Source organism: Mustela lutreola, chromosome 12 (assembly GCF_030435805.1).
Source record: "Mustela lutreola isolate mMusLut2 chromosome 12, mMusLut2.pri, whole genome shotgun sequence".
NCBI lineage: Eukaryota > Metazoa > Chordata > Mammalia > Carnivora > Mustelidae > Mustela > Mustela lutreola.
This window is the reverse complement of record NC_081301.1, coordinates 71,988,702-72,001,830: the sequence shown is the minus strand read 5'-3', so window position 1 is coordinate 72,001,830 and position 13,129 is coordinate 71,988,702. Positions and strand designations below refer to the sequence as shown.

The window sequence follows — 13,129 nt, the reverse complement described above, 5'->3', positions numbered from 1 at the left end:
AACTGCCCGGGGAGTCAGCGCAGGAACATTACAAATGTCACACCTTCCCTGTCAGTCCAGTTCCTTGAAAGCCCTTGAGACTTGCCCAGCACACTGCCTGTTCGGAGATTTCCAGCCCTCTCCAGATTTTTCCATAACTCGGAGACATCCCATCCTGAAACCACGGTATCACTTTCCCCCGTGGGCTCTACTTCCTCCAGCTGCCCCATCTCCGCTTGGAATAAACAGGAACCACTTGGACTAGATTATCCTGTTCTCAGCCCGCGGGGAGATTTTAACCCGACTCTAGGACTAGAGGACAGGCAGGGTCACGCTGGAAACCCACTTGGGGCTCCCTGTGAGCCTCTTTTCGTGAACCACCTGCCAACACATCCATTTCTGCCGGTTAGTGGATGGGGGTCCCTAGGGAGGGACCGGATTCCCTTCTCAGTCCCCGTCCCCGGTCCCCCGGCTCGCCTCCCCCAGGTCCCCCGAGGTGGGCTTGCCCAGCGTGTCCCAGCTTCGCGGAGCTCCCGGGCGCACAGGCCCCGCCCCCAGGCTGACTCAGCCTCTCGCAGCCTGAACTGGCGCTGGGGGCGGGGCTGACCTGGCCCGATCCCGGCCCTAAAAGCTTGGCTTCACCCCACTGCCGGGCCTTCTGGAACTCAGGACACGCATCTGTGATCGAGACTGCGCAGCTGCACTGCCTCGCGCCACTGGCCACAGGTGGTCTTCTCGTGCCGAACCTGAGCAGGGGGCCACCCGCGCGGCTGCCTGCCTCGGCAGTGGAGGTTCTGGGCTCCCAGGAGGCGCTGACCATGGATTTGACGCTTCCGGACAGGGCAGCTTGATTCCCCTGACACCTCGCTGCCAGGGCCCTCCCCTCCCTGTGCTGAGACGCAGGTTCCCTGAAAGTGGCAGGCGGGTCACAGGGCGGCAGACCCCCTGCCCATCCCACACCCCCAGCCTTCCTCCACAGCCCCGTGGAAGCACTCGGGAGGATGGAGTGCGTGTTTGTACTCCCCCTCAGTGGCCTTACATCTCAGAAGGAAGAAGGATGGCTTTTTAGATGGTTTGGTCTAATCAGAAACTCTTTTCTTTTCTTCCTAGGTTTTGAAACATGCATCCTTCTCCCTTCCTGGCTGCGCTTTGCCTGGGAATAGTCTCAGCTGCTCCAAAACTCTATCAGAGCTTAGATGCGCGCTGGTCCCAGTGGAAGGCAGCACATGGGAAACTGTATGACGAGGTTGGTAACATCTGAGCTGTCCACTGAGACCCCAGAGAATGTTCTATGCTGGTGTGAGTTCACAGCGGGGAGTAGCTTCTGGAGGCCGCTGGTACCCGATACACTGCACAGGATGGGGACAGATGTCTTGCTGTGTGGTTGCTGGAGAGCAGCTCCGGGAGCATCAGCCCAGCCCCGGTCAAGGTCTCTGCTCCCCTCTGTGAGCACATCCACTTGGTGCAGGTGAGCTGGTTTTAAATATAAATAAAGATGAAAATTTATTTGTTTTTCTGCAGAATGAAGAAGGGTGGAGGAGAGCAGTGTGGGAGAAGAATCTGAAAGTGATTAAACAGCACAACCAGGAGTACAGCCAAGGGAAACACAGCTTCACAATGGCAATGAATGCTTTTGGTGACCTGGTGAGTGTGACCCGGGTTGCTGAACGTTTCATGCGTCCCCTCCTCGGTGCTTTGCCCAAATAATCTGCTGCTTGTCAACATTCTACTTCCTTTTCCTTGAAGACCAATGAAGAATTCAAGCAGGTGATGAATGGCCTTAAAAGCCAGAAGCGCAAGGAGGGGAACGTGTTCCAAGCACCTCCCTTTGCTGAGACCCCCTCATCTGTGGACTGGAGAAAGAAAGGCTACGTGACCCCCGTGAAGAATCAGGTGGGACAGTACTCCACAGGTCACCCTCAGGAGGAGAGGTGAAAGGAATCGGTGTCCTTGCTGTGGTCAGCTGAGAAAAGTGTGCAGCTCGTGATGTTTTAAAATAGTTTCCGGATCGGTGGGCTGCTGTCAAATATTGATATTTGTTTTGTAGACTGAGAATTTTTTTTTTAATTTTATTTATTTATTTGACAGACAGAGGTCACAAGTAGGCAGAGAGGCAGGCAGAGAGAGAGGAGGAAGCAGGCTCCCTGCTGAGCAGAGAGCCCGATGCAGGGCTCAATCCCAGGACCTTGAGACCATGACCTGAGCCGAAGGCAGAGGCTTAACTTACTGAGCCACCCAGGCGCCCCATAGACTGAGAATTTTTTTTTTTTTTAATTTTTTTTTTTTTTTAGATTTTTTATTTATTTATTTGACAGAGAGAGATCACAAGCAGGCAGAGAGGCAGGCAGAGAGAGAGAGAGAGGAGGAAGCAGGCTCCCTGCTGAGCAGAGAGCCCGATGCGGGACTCGATCCCAGGACCCTGAGATCATGACCTGAGCCGAAGGCAGCGGCTTAACCCACTGAGCCACCCAGGCGCCCAAGACTGAGAATTTTTAAAATTTGTTTCAGGGTCCCTGTGGTTCTTGTTGGGCTTTTAGTGCAACTGGAGCCCTCGAAGGACAGATGTTTCGGAAAACCAAAAGACTGGTGTCACTGAGCGAGCAGAACCTGGTGGACTGCTCTCAGGCAGAAGGCAATGAGGGCTGCAGTGGTGGCCTGATGGATTACGCCTTCCAGTACGTGAAGGACAACGGAGGCCTGGACTCGGAGGAATCTTATCCGTATCGTGCACAGGTAAGTAGTGCTCCCTACCTGTCATTCCAGCTCTGCTTTTTAGCATTGAACACATACAGATAGAACAGATATCACATTTCATTCTCACCATTTATGTTGTAGACTCTACAGCACCAACTGTCAGAACTATCATTAAACTCTATTAGCCGGGGGCGCCTGGGTGGCTCAGTCGTTAAGTATCTGCCTTTGGCTCGGGTCACGATCCCAGGGTCCTGGGCTCGGCAGGAAGCCTGCTTCTCCCTCTCCCACTGCCCCTGCTTGTGTTCCCTTTCTTGCTGTCTCTCCCTCTGTCAAATAAATAAATAAAATCCTAAAAAACAGCAACAACAGCAACAACAAAAATCCTATATTCTCTGCCTTGATAGTGACCATGCAACTCTTCCTATTTCTGTTATGGGGCCATTTGATACCATTCTATATATAGTACAGACTTCTCCAGAATGAAAAGCTTCTTATGGACAGGTAGACTGAGAGTGTCTCATGAAGAACACACCAGCTAATGTTTCAATTTCAAAACAGCCAATAGCGTTTCGGCTCCTAGGATGCTTCCTAACAAACTTGACTTGGGAAACATTGAGCTACAAACTGTCTTGAACTCATGTTCCCCAGGAGGTGGATGGTAGTGATCAAATCTCCTCCCCTGTCCCTTTGAAAGGATGAATCCTGCAAATACAAGCCTGAGCAATCCGCCGCCAATGACACTGGCTTCATGGACATCCATCCGGAGGAGGAGTCCCTTAAGCTGGCGGTGGCCACTGTGGGGCCCATCTCTGCTGCGATCGATGCAAGCCTGAGTACCTTCCAGTTCTATCATAAGGGTAAGCATCTATTTATGTAGAAATTTAGGCAGAAAAATGGGAAAACCACCATTACATACAATAGCATTGACTCTGGTATGTAGAAGTCAATGTGGAATTTTGGAGGGTGAGGATTTAACAGAGCCGTGTTTCTCTGCACATGTAATTTTTGTGCCCATTGTTTCCATCTGCCATGACCTGACCCATATCCCCGTGATTTTAAGTACATCATAAATGTATTTAAATGGCTACATAATTCAACTGGTGTATCTCAATTTACTTTCCTTTTTTCCTAACTATTAGACCTTGAAACATTCCAAAGAATTTTACTACTGTTATTGAAACTGGCAAGAACCCCTCGGCTCAAGTAATATTGTGCTCTGGGTTGTGTTTCCTTAAGGTGACGTGCTCAAAGTCGAACCACAAGGTGTCAATCAGTGTTCGTCTATGTTTCTTGACAAAGTGTTTACAAAAGAGATTGTGCCAGTTTGTCTTTCTGCTGGTATTAGATGAACGCCTAAATCCCTCGCCTAGCTAAAAGTAAATCAATAAATCAATCTGATTTTTAAATCTTACCTGGGGTTATGTCATTTAACTGAACTTTGAAATGCCTCCTGTTGGTTGTGGTTGATAGACTGGATCACATGTTCCTGGAGATCGTCACCCCAGCCCTGAATCTCTCTTCTCCAGGCATTTACTACGATCCAAACTGCAGCAGTGAAAACTTGGATCATGGTATTCTGGTGGTGGGCTATGGTTCTCAAGGAGAAGACTCAGAGAAGCAAAAATACTGGATTGTCAAGAACAGGTATAAAAAGCCAAAAATAGGGACGTCCAGCTGGCTCAGTAGGTAGAACATGTCTCTGTTGATCTCAAGACCATGAGTTCAAGTCCCACGTCGGAGATAGTGTTTACTTAATAAAAAAAAAAATTGTTTTAAAAATATAATGAATATACTATACATTTCTGTAAAAGAAAAAGACAAAACTAAGTGATCTATAATGGAATAAGAAATAGACTTTTTAAAAAAAGCCGAAAATACTTATCTTTAAAGTTGAAAAGGGAATCCTTTTTGGAATCAGTGTTTGGAGGCAGGTCCCCCAACCCTTGAGCACACTTCTGAAATCCCAGAAGTGTTAACCCCATGTAGGGGGAACGCAGGCATATTCATGAGACAACCACAGTGAGGTACTGTCTCGAGCTGGGGGATCCTGTTATAGTTTTGGTACTGTTGCATTTCTAAATTGGAGATTTTAAAAAATTTCTCTTTTTTCATTCTTTAATTTTTTTAAAAGGATTTTATTTATTTATTTGACAGAGAGATAGCACAAGTAGGCAGAGAGGCAGGCAGAGGGAGAGGGAGAAGCAGGCTCCCTGCTGCATAAGGAGTCCAATGACAGGCTCGATCCCAGGACCCTGGATCATGGTCTGAGCTGAAGGCAGACACTTAACCAACTGAGCCCCCCAGGTGTCCCCTTTATTTTAATTTCTGAAACACATCTGATCCTAAGCATTTTGGGGTCTCTCACTTTGTAGTCTATGTGAAAGGTTCTATGAAAGTCTATGAAAGGTTCAGGAGTAGAATTATGAGCTGAGTTAGAACTCGAACAAGAACAGGAACGGCTTCTCGGATTCTTCCTGAATCTGTCCTGGCCCTGTCCTGCCCTGCTCAGTGTCGGGTGTGATTGCTCATGAAGGGAAATGTGTTTGTTCCTCTGGAATAATTGGCAAACGCTATCCTCTTCCAGCTGGGGCACAGACTGGGGCACACAGGGTTACATACTGATGGCCAAGGACCGGGACAATCACTGTGGAATCGCCACCGCAGCCAGCTTTCCTACTGTGTGAAATGAGAGCATAAGGCAGACCTCGACTGGGGACCGAATAGGCAGAAGAGGAATTTTCTCTTACAAGTGATCACACCTCATTGTGTGGAATGAAACACTCAAGCCACTGGAGATCTAACCTGTGATCCGATTTTGTGATTTCTTTAATTGCTGCTTTGGACAGCTTTGTGTGGTTGACTTGTTTAATGGATTTTGAATTTTTATATCTTGTACTGCTATGTTAAGTTAAACCTTTTAAAATAAAACCATTTTAAAGTAGAAGTGGGGGAAGTTTTTAATATAATTAACTTATAGACTCAGGCTGTTAAATAACAAAAAAACAAATAAATTACAAAGATCTAATTGGCTTAATAAAGGATTCATGAATCAGACAGCTTCGTATATATCTAGCAAGTAGAGAAGAACTCCAAGAGCTACCAATAAAGAAAGGCTTGTACATGTAAAAAGGGAGCAGAAAAAGGAAAGTATGAGCAAAGAATCTGTTAGCAAAGTTGTTGTCCGTCAGGGACCAGAAAGGGTCCCTCAGTATGTGTCCTGGTGCAGACCAGCATGTTCCCATTATCGCCTGGTAAAGGTCATGTTGTAGCAGGGAAGAGGTTGAAACTGCAGTTAACTTAGGTGTTAAGTCTTGGTTTATTAACTTGGGACCTTTACCTAAGAGATGCCATGTTGGGCCCATGGTTTTATTTTTGACAGGGCTCTAAAGACATAACCGCATGTGCCAGTGGTCCATTAGGAGAATACTGAGTGGCCTCTGGTTCTTGCAGTTGCAACTATGCACATCTTATGACAGCTGCCCTTGGGCTGTGTCTGACCCAACCCTGGAATGAAGCAAAATGGGACCAACGGATCTATAGAGACAAAGGTACATTATCTTAACAAGGAAAAGACTTTGCATTTTTAAAAAGTGAACACACACCCATAGGATTTCAATAGTAGAGAAATGCATTAGAGATCAGGGTCATTGGACCCCGGATAGCTACAACCCAGTGGAGCTACAAGACGGATGTCCCAGAGCCCGTTGCGAGTGCCTCTTCCCCACCTGCTAGTGTGGGCAGATGAGGAAGGACCAGACACAGTGGATTGGTGTGTCTTGGGCCCAAAAGGGCTGAGGGGTAAGCCCCCAGACGTGAGTCCAGGCTTCAGCAACAGAGCAGGGGCCTCAGCAGTAGAGACCGGTGAGGGCATCCAGAGCACCCAGCTCTCTGATCGAACACTATCCTAGACCTTGCTGTGCGGTCCCTACGTACAAGTTATAAGCAACTACAATCGGCCGACAGGGTTTAAATAAAGATTTCTCTCAATAATGTGGGCAGGCATGTGCGGGCAGGAAGTCCTCCTCCACCCTCTTGGGATCTCTGGCCTGGCCCAAGAATTAAACAGGAACAAGGTAGATTCACAGGAAAAAAGCGTATAAGTTTTGTTGGGTTTTTATGTGCATCTGGAAGCCTTCATTGAGAGAAGGAAGATCCAAAGAAGTGACCAGAGCCAGTAGCGACTAGACCTTCCAGACAAGAATCGACACGTTTGTAGAGACATAACAAGACAAAGAGCAGTAAGTTGTGGGGAGGGACGAGGAGACACCTGTGGGGGCAGGAGGCAGAAGGCGTGGAAGATGGGGGTTGGGTGGGAAGTGTGTTTGCACAGGTGGCGGCTCGGTGTGGACGCCCGGACTCTGGTGATCAGAATGTTCTCTTGCTGGCTCCTTTCTCAGGGGAGAGAACCCCTTTCTCGTGGGAAATGCTATGACCTGCTTTCGGAAGGGGGTTGTCAGAGAGCCCTTCCTGCCTCCCTCCTCTGCTTCTCAAGTGCCCTCCGCTGAAAATAACCCGTATGCCCATGTGGTACATTCTGGGGGAGCGTGTCCTGAACCCCTCCAGCCTCACCGATCAGTTGGATGTCTTTTTTCTTTTTTTAAAGATTTTATTTATTTGACAGAGAGAGAGAGATCACAAGTAGGCAGAGAGGGAGAGAGGGAGAGAGGAGGAAGCAGGCTCCCTGCCCAGCATGGAGCCCGATGCGGAACTCGATCCCAGGACCCTGAGATCATGACCTGAGCTGAAGGCAGAGGCTTAATGCACTGAGCCACCCAGGCAGCTCCAGTTGGATGTCTTAAGAGCAAACCTGGGGCTTTTAGGGGAAGAAGGAAGTCTGCCTCAAGACTGTGGCATGGGGTGTGGGTCTGTGTGTCTATGTGTCTGTGTGTCTGTGTCTGTGTGGCTGAGGGGGCTTGAATCCTATTGGCTCCGTGTCTCTGGAGAATTCGGACTGATGCACAGATCACCTCAGAGACCCGCCCACCAACTCCCACTTTCATGCATATCTTTCTCATGCCTGCTGCCCTTCTTTGCGGAAAAAGAAATCACGTGATTAGATTTCACTACATTTTTAGTTTCATTTCAGTTTAGAATGAGAGCTTTCTAATTTGGCTTCAGGTCAGTGTGCTTCTGTCTGGGCTTTTAGGAAAGCCGGTGCCCTCGAAGGACACAGGTTCTGGAAAACAGACAAACTTGTGTCACTGAGCGAGTGGAACCCGCTGGACTGTTCTTGGTCTCAAGGCAGTGAGGGCTGCCATGGTGGCCTGATGAATTACACCTTCCAGCATGTTCCGAACAATGGAGGCCTGGATTCAGAGGAATCCTAACCATATCGCCCAGGGGTAAGTGGAACTCCTCACATGTCATCAGTCCAGCTCTGCTCCCAGAGTCACATGTTTTTGAAGAAGCCAGATACCATACTTAATATTTGCATTTTAAATGGTGGACCCTAGAGCTGCAAACTGTCAGGACTGTCATTAAACCAGACGAACCAGGAACAGTTCTCTGCCTCGGTGGTGATTATTTTTATTTCTATGTTACAGGGAGACATACATACCATTCCATACAGGGTACAGATTTCTCTGGAATGAACCAGTTCTTAAGGACACGTAGACCCTGAATAATTCATTGAACACATACAAGGTAGTTTTTCAATTTCAAAACAACCAATAGCATTTCAGCTCCTGGGATGCTTTACGACATATTTGGCTTGGAAATCACTCACCTGTAAGCTGTCTTGAACTCATGCTCCCCAGGAGGTGGATGTAGTGATCAAGTCTCTTCCCCTTTCCCTCTGAAAGGACGGACCCTGCGCATACAGACCCAGGCATCCTGCAGCCAGTGCCACCGGCCCGGTGAGCATGCCTCCACAGGAGAAGTCCCTTGTGCTGGTGGTGGCAGCTGTGGGGCCCGTCCCTGCTGCTCTCCGTGCAAGCCTGGACACCTTCCGGTTCTATAAAGAGGGTACGCATCTGTCTATGGAGAAATAGAGGTAGAAAGATCGGAAAACCACCCTAAGATACAGCAGGAGTGACACTATGGTACGCAGAATTCAATGTAGAATTTGGGGGGCGGGGGCTGTGGATTTCACACAGTTCATCCTGCACCCATAACATTTATGCCTTCTGTTTCCACTGTCATGACCAGATCCAAATGCCCATGATTTAAAACACATTATCAATATATGGAAATGGCTACATAATTTGATTGGTATAGCTTGCTATACCTTTTTCCAATTGTTAGACCTTGAAAATTTTTAAAGAATGTTATTACTGAGATTAACACTGGAAAGGAGCCCTTAGCCCAAGTCATTTTGTGTTCTCTGCTGTTACCGTAGGCTCACATTCTTTAAGGAGACTCACAAGAGGCATTATTTTTATGCCTCTTGACTATTGTTTACAAAAGAGATTGCGACACTTTGTGTTTCTGCTAAGATCAGAGGAGGGCCTAAACCCCTAGCTTACCTAAACAAAACTATCTGACTTTTAATCTTAGCTGGATTTATAGTGCAACTGAATTTTGATACATCTCCGTTACTGTGGCTGATAGGCTGATAAGCTGTTACTACCCCTTGTCACGTGGGAAACCTCAGCCCAACATTAGAATTTACTTTCCAGATATTTATTATGATCCAAACCACAGCAGTGAAGAGCTGAATCACGGTGCTCTGCTGTTTATTTATGGATCTGAAGAAGAACCCGAGAACCAAAATTATTGGATTGTCAAGAACAGGTATAGAAAGCCAAGAATACTTATCTTGGACATCGAAAAGGAATCCTGTTTGGAACTGGTGCTTGGAGACAAGTGCCCCAACCCTTGATCACACTTGTGAAATCCCAGAAGCGTTTATCCCACGTGGCGGGAACACAGGCATATTCATGGGACAACCACAGGAAGGTACTGTCTCAAGCTGGGATAGATTTCCACCACTGCATTTCTAAACTGGATTTTTTTAAATTCCTGAAACACATCTGTCCCAAAGATTTTCCTTTTCCTGCTCATGTTTCAGTTTTGTGAAAGGTCTGGGAAAGAAGGACTGTGTGCTGGGTTAGAACTCGAGCATTCATTCCCCTGGGTGCCTCAGGCAGGGGAATGTGTCAGCTGGAGACAACAGGAAAGGCCTCTCAGGATTCTTCCTGAATCTGTCCTGGCCTCTGATGCCCTCCTCAGTGTCGGGTGTGATTGTTCTTGAAAGGAAATGTTTGTTCCTCTGGAATAATTGGCAAACCCTGGCTTCTTTTGACTGGGACACAGTCTGGGGAACTCAGGACTCCATGCTGATGGCCAAGGCCCGGGACAGTTAGTGCGGAACCACCACCATGGCCAGCTTTCCTGTCGTGTGAGACGAGCGTGTAAAGAAAACCTTGACTGGGGACAGAAAATACAGAAAGCGAGTTTTATTTTAAAGCTGGCCTCACCTTATTGTGTGGGATAAAAGACTGACGATCTAACTTACGGTTTGATTCTGTGACCTTTCACACTGGGGATGTCACTATTTCCTTAATCCCCGCTCTAATCAATGTTGTGTGATTCACTTGCTTCATAACTTTTGAATTTTCATGTTTTAAAATATTGCAGGGGGATGCCTGGGTGGCTCAGTGGGTTAAGCCGCTGCCTTCATCTCAGGTTATGATCCCAAGTTCCTGGGATCGAGTCTTGCATTGGGCTCCTTGCTCAGCAGGGAGCCTGCTTCTCTCTCCACCTCTGCCTGACTCTCTGCCTGCTTGTGTGCTCTCTCTCTCTCCTTCTCTCTGACAAATAAAACCAAAAAAAAAGAAAGATTGCAGGGAGTTTCATCTTCTAGAAGAAAATAATTTACTTGTGCTGAGGTGTGATTCTGTTTTTTTTTTTTTTTTTTTTTTTAAGATTTTATTTATTTATTTGAGAGAGAGAGTATGAGTGGGCAGAGGGGGTACCGGGGGGCATGTGGGGGCAGAGGGAGAAGCAGACTCCCCACTGAGCAGGGAGTCTGACCCTGAGCTCACCCCAGGGCCCTGAGATCAAGACCTGAGGTGAAGCCAGACTCTTAACCAACTTAGTCACCCACGAGCCCCCTTTCTGTGTTTAATTCATAAACTTCTTTATAGTTAAAAATGTCATGCTTTTGTAGGGAGAAAGAAATTTCCTTATTCGCTCCAAAATTCTTCCAGCTGGCTTAAGAATTTAATTGACATGAGACAGATCAAGGGGAGAAAAAATTCCTACAAAGTTTTATTACACAGGCATGGAGGCCTAGTAGGGAATTTGAGACCCAAAGAAATGACCAAGGCAGGCAGGTTTGTTGTTGTTTTCTGGGCAGAGGCAGGTTTTATACATTTTAGACAAAGACAATAACCTGTGAGAAATTGACAGGATAAAGACAACAGGGATGTGGGAGCTTTAAACCAGCAGGAATGCTAAGTGGAATTTGAGCTGAGGTTGTAGATGAGTAAAAAAGCCACAAGGTTTCTTTCTACAGCTTTCCGGGCTTTGAAGTCCCATCTGCAGGGCTAAGGATATCTTTATACTTCCCAGTACAGGGAGGGCACCTCTCGGGCAGGAGACTCGTTTCCGGCTTGTGGGGGGACAGAGGACCGCCTGGGCGCCCTTGCACCTGCTGTTTCCCAAGCAGCTTCATATCCAGATAATCCATGTACCATTGTGGCACATTTTGGGGTGTCCTCCCTGGGCCCCCACAGTCTCTTCCTCTAAAACTTCCCTGGGATGTTTACAGACTACCAGCTGAGCTGGGGACTGTGGAGAGAGAAATCCAGGTAGTAAATGAGTAAAAAGAACATAGATTAGAATGAAGATGAATAAAGGGGGTTAAGGGGAATGGGAGGTCCGGGCTTCCAGCTGTGGAATGAATAAGACCCGAGAATAAAAAGCACAGTGTAGGGAATATCATCAACGGTGTCGCAATAGCACTGTAATGGTACAGTGAGAAACAGACAGTAGCGATCCCTGTGGTGAGCATAGCCTACTGTATAGAGTTGGCAAATTACTGTGTTGTGCACCTGAAACTAATGTAAAATTGGGTGTCATCTGGACTCAAAACATTTGGGGGAGGAAAAAAAAAAGCATGAGGATGAATAAACAGAAAAGAACACATTTCCCCCCACATCATGAAAGCAGTCCCACAACCCTCAAAATAGATCAGCCCTGTCAAATGTTTCATTTATCTGATGGTAAGTATTAATTCTTTTTTTAAAACAGATTTAAATTAGATATGCATCTCACTGGGTTTACCTAAAAGCAGGTTTTCCCTGATGGTTGGGCGAGCGCCCCCTGCTGGGAAGACACTGTATGTGGAACATGATGCTACGCGGATTCCCAGTCTGTTACCTTGGGACTGGAGTATTTTCAAAGCCGGCATAGTGGTATTGAACCCGTGTTCCATTACCAGAGAGAGATTTAGGATTGCCTTTTCTAGTTCACAATCTCTGAAACTTAGGAATAAGATCCCTAATGCTGACAAGAACTTGGAATTCTGATACAAAAGCAGGTTTTCCATGAGTTTTCAACAGGCATGTTTGTGTGGCACAATTTTATGAAAAAGTGTAATTTAGCGGGCATTTAAGGTGGCACGCTAAGTGACAGAGGGCCAGAAATCCAAAGGCCATATATAGTTGTGGCCATTCAGGCGGGAACCCTCTCTATGCTTTGCTGCCACATGAAAAAGACCAGTGTCTTTTTATAGTGTGGTTTACAGACAAGGTTAAGTTGGAGACTGTGATTTTCAAAGTCTGGAGTGTTCCAAGACCTTTGCCATAGATAGTGTTGATATCTTTCCCTCTCCATTTTTCTTATGATCCTGTCAGTCTGTGAGAGCAGAATACGTTGCAAAACAGCTGATATGAGAGGCAGGCGGCGTGACTCTGGTGGCAAGGAAGGGTGGTTTTGTCACCCAGCAACGTAAGCCCAGATTTTCGGTCCACATTTTTGGGTGTCCTGGCTTTGGTCAATACAGTTCCTTCCTCTGAAACTTTTCTGGGAGTTTCACACATTCAACGTTGAACTGATAGATGGCTTCATCTCCTTGAACCAGTCACTCAGTTCTGGCAGTGGGTCAGTTCAGTCAAATTCACTTCAGGAGGCGGCGATGCAGGTGTGTTCTCAAAGCTAAGCCTCTGCTTCAAATGATCAGATAATAAATAAGAGGCAACTCAGGGGCACCTGGATGGCTCAGTCAGTTGAACACCGAACTCGTGGTTTCAGCTCGGGTCATGATCAGGGTCCTAGAATGGAGTCCCCATGTCGGGCTCCACGCTCAGAGGGGAGCCCGCTTGAGACGCTCTCTCTCCTTTTGACCCTCTTCCCGATTGCTGTCTCTCTTTCTAAAATAAACTCTTTTTAAAAGATTATTTATTTATTTATTTATTTGACAGATAGACATCACAGGTAGGCAGAAAGGCAGGCAGAGAGAGAGGAGGGAAGCAGGCTCCCTACTGAGCAAAGAGCCCAATGTGGGGTTCGA

General features: G+C 47.0%; 1 protein-coding gene across 2 annotated transcripts; it reads left to right on the top strand.

The window, feature by feature from the left end:
- The first annotated feature begins 363 nt into the window (after positions 1 to 363).
- LOC131812843 (procathepsin L-like) lies at positions 364 to 5,617 on the top strand. Of its 2 annotated transcripts, none has more exons than XM_059142794.1 (8): positions 364 to 384; positions 1,090 to 1,225; positions 1,501 to 1,623; positions 1,726 to 1,872; positions 2,488 to 2,712; positions 3,368 to 3,530; positions 4,200 to 4,317; positions 5,258 to 5,617. In XM_059142794.1, exons 2-8 carry the CDS (start codon positions 1,100 to 1,102, stop codon positions 5,355 to 5,357), a joined length of 1,002 nt encoding a protein of 333 aa, XP_058998777.1. In that variant the 5' UTR covers positions 364 to 384; positions 1,090 to 1,099; the 3' UTR covers positions 5,358 to 5,617. The 2 variants fall into 2 exon arrangements, with proteins under 2 accessions (XP_058998777.1, XP_058998776.1); XM_059142793.1 differs by lacking the exon at positions 364 to 384 and adding an exon at positions 551 to 705.
- The last annotated feature ends 7,512 nt before the right edge of the window (positions 5,618 to 13,129 follow it).

Excerpts from the sequence above, each read along its gene's own strand:
- LOC131812843 (XM_059142794.1), top strand. The coding sequence starts at position 1,100 with ATGCATCCTTCTCCCTTCCTGGCTGCGCTTTGCCTGGGAATAGTCTCA. Across the intron at positions 2,713-3,367 it reads CTTATCCGTATCGTGCACAG|GATGAATCCTGCAAATACAA; the intron begins GTAAGTAGTGCT and ends TCCCTTTGAAAG. Across the intron at positions 4,318-5,257 it reads TACTGGATTGTCAAGAACAG|CTGGGGCACAGACTGGGGCA; the intron begins GTATAAAAAGCC and ends ATCCTCTTCCAG.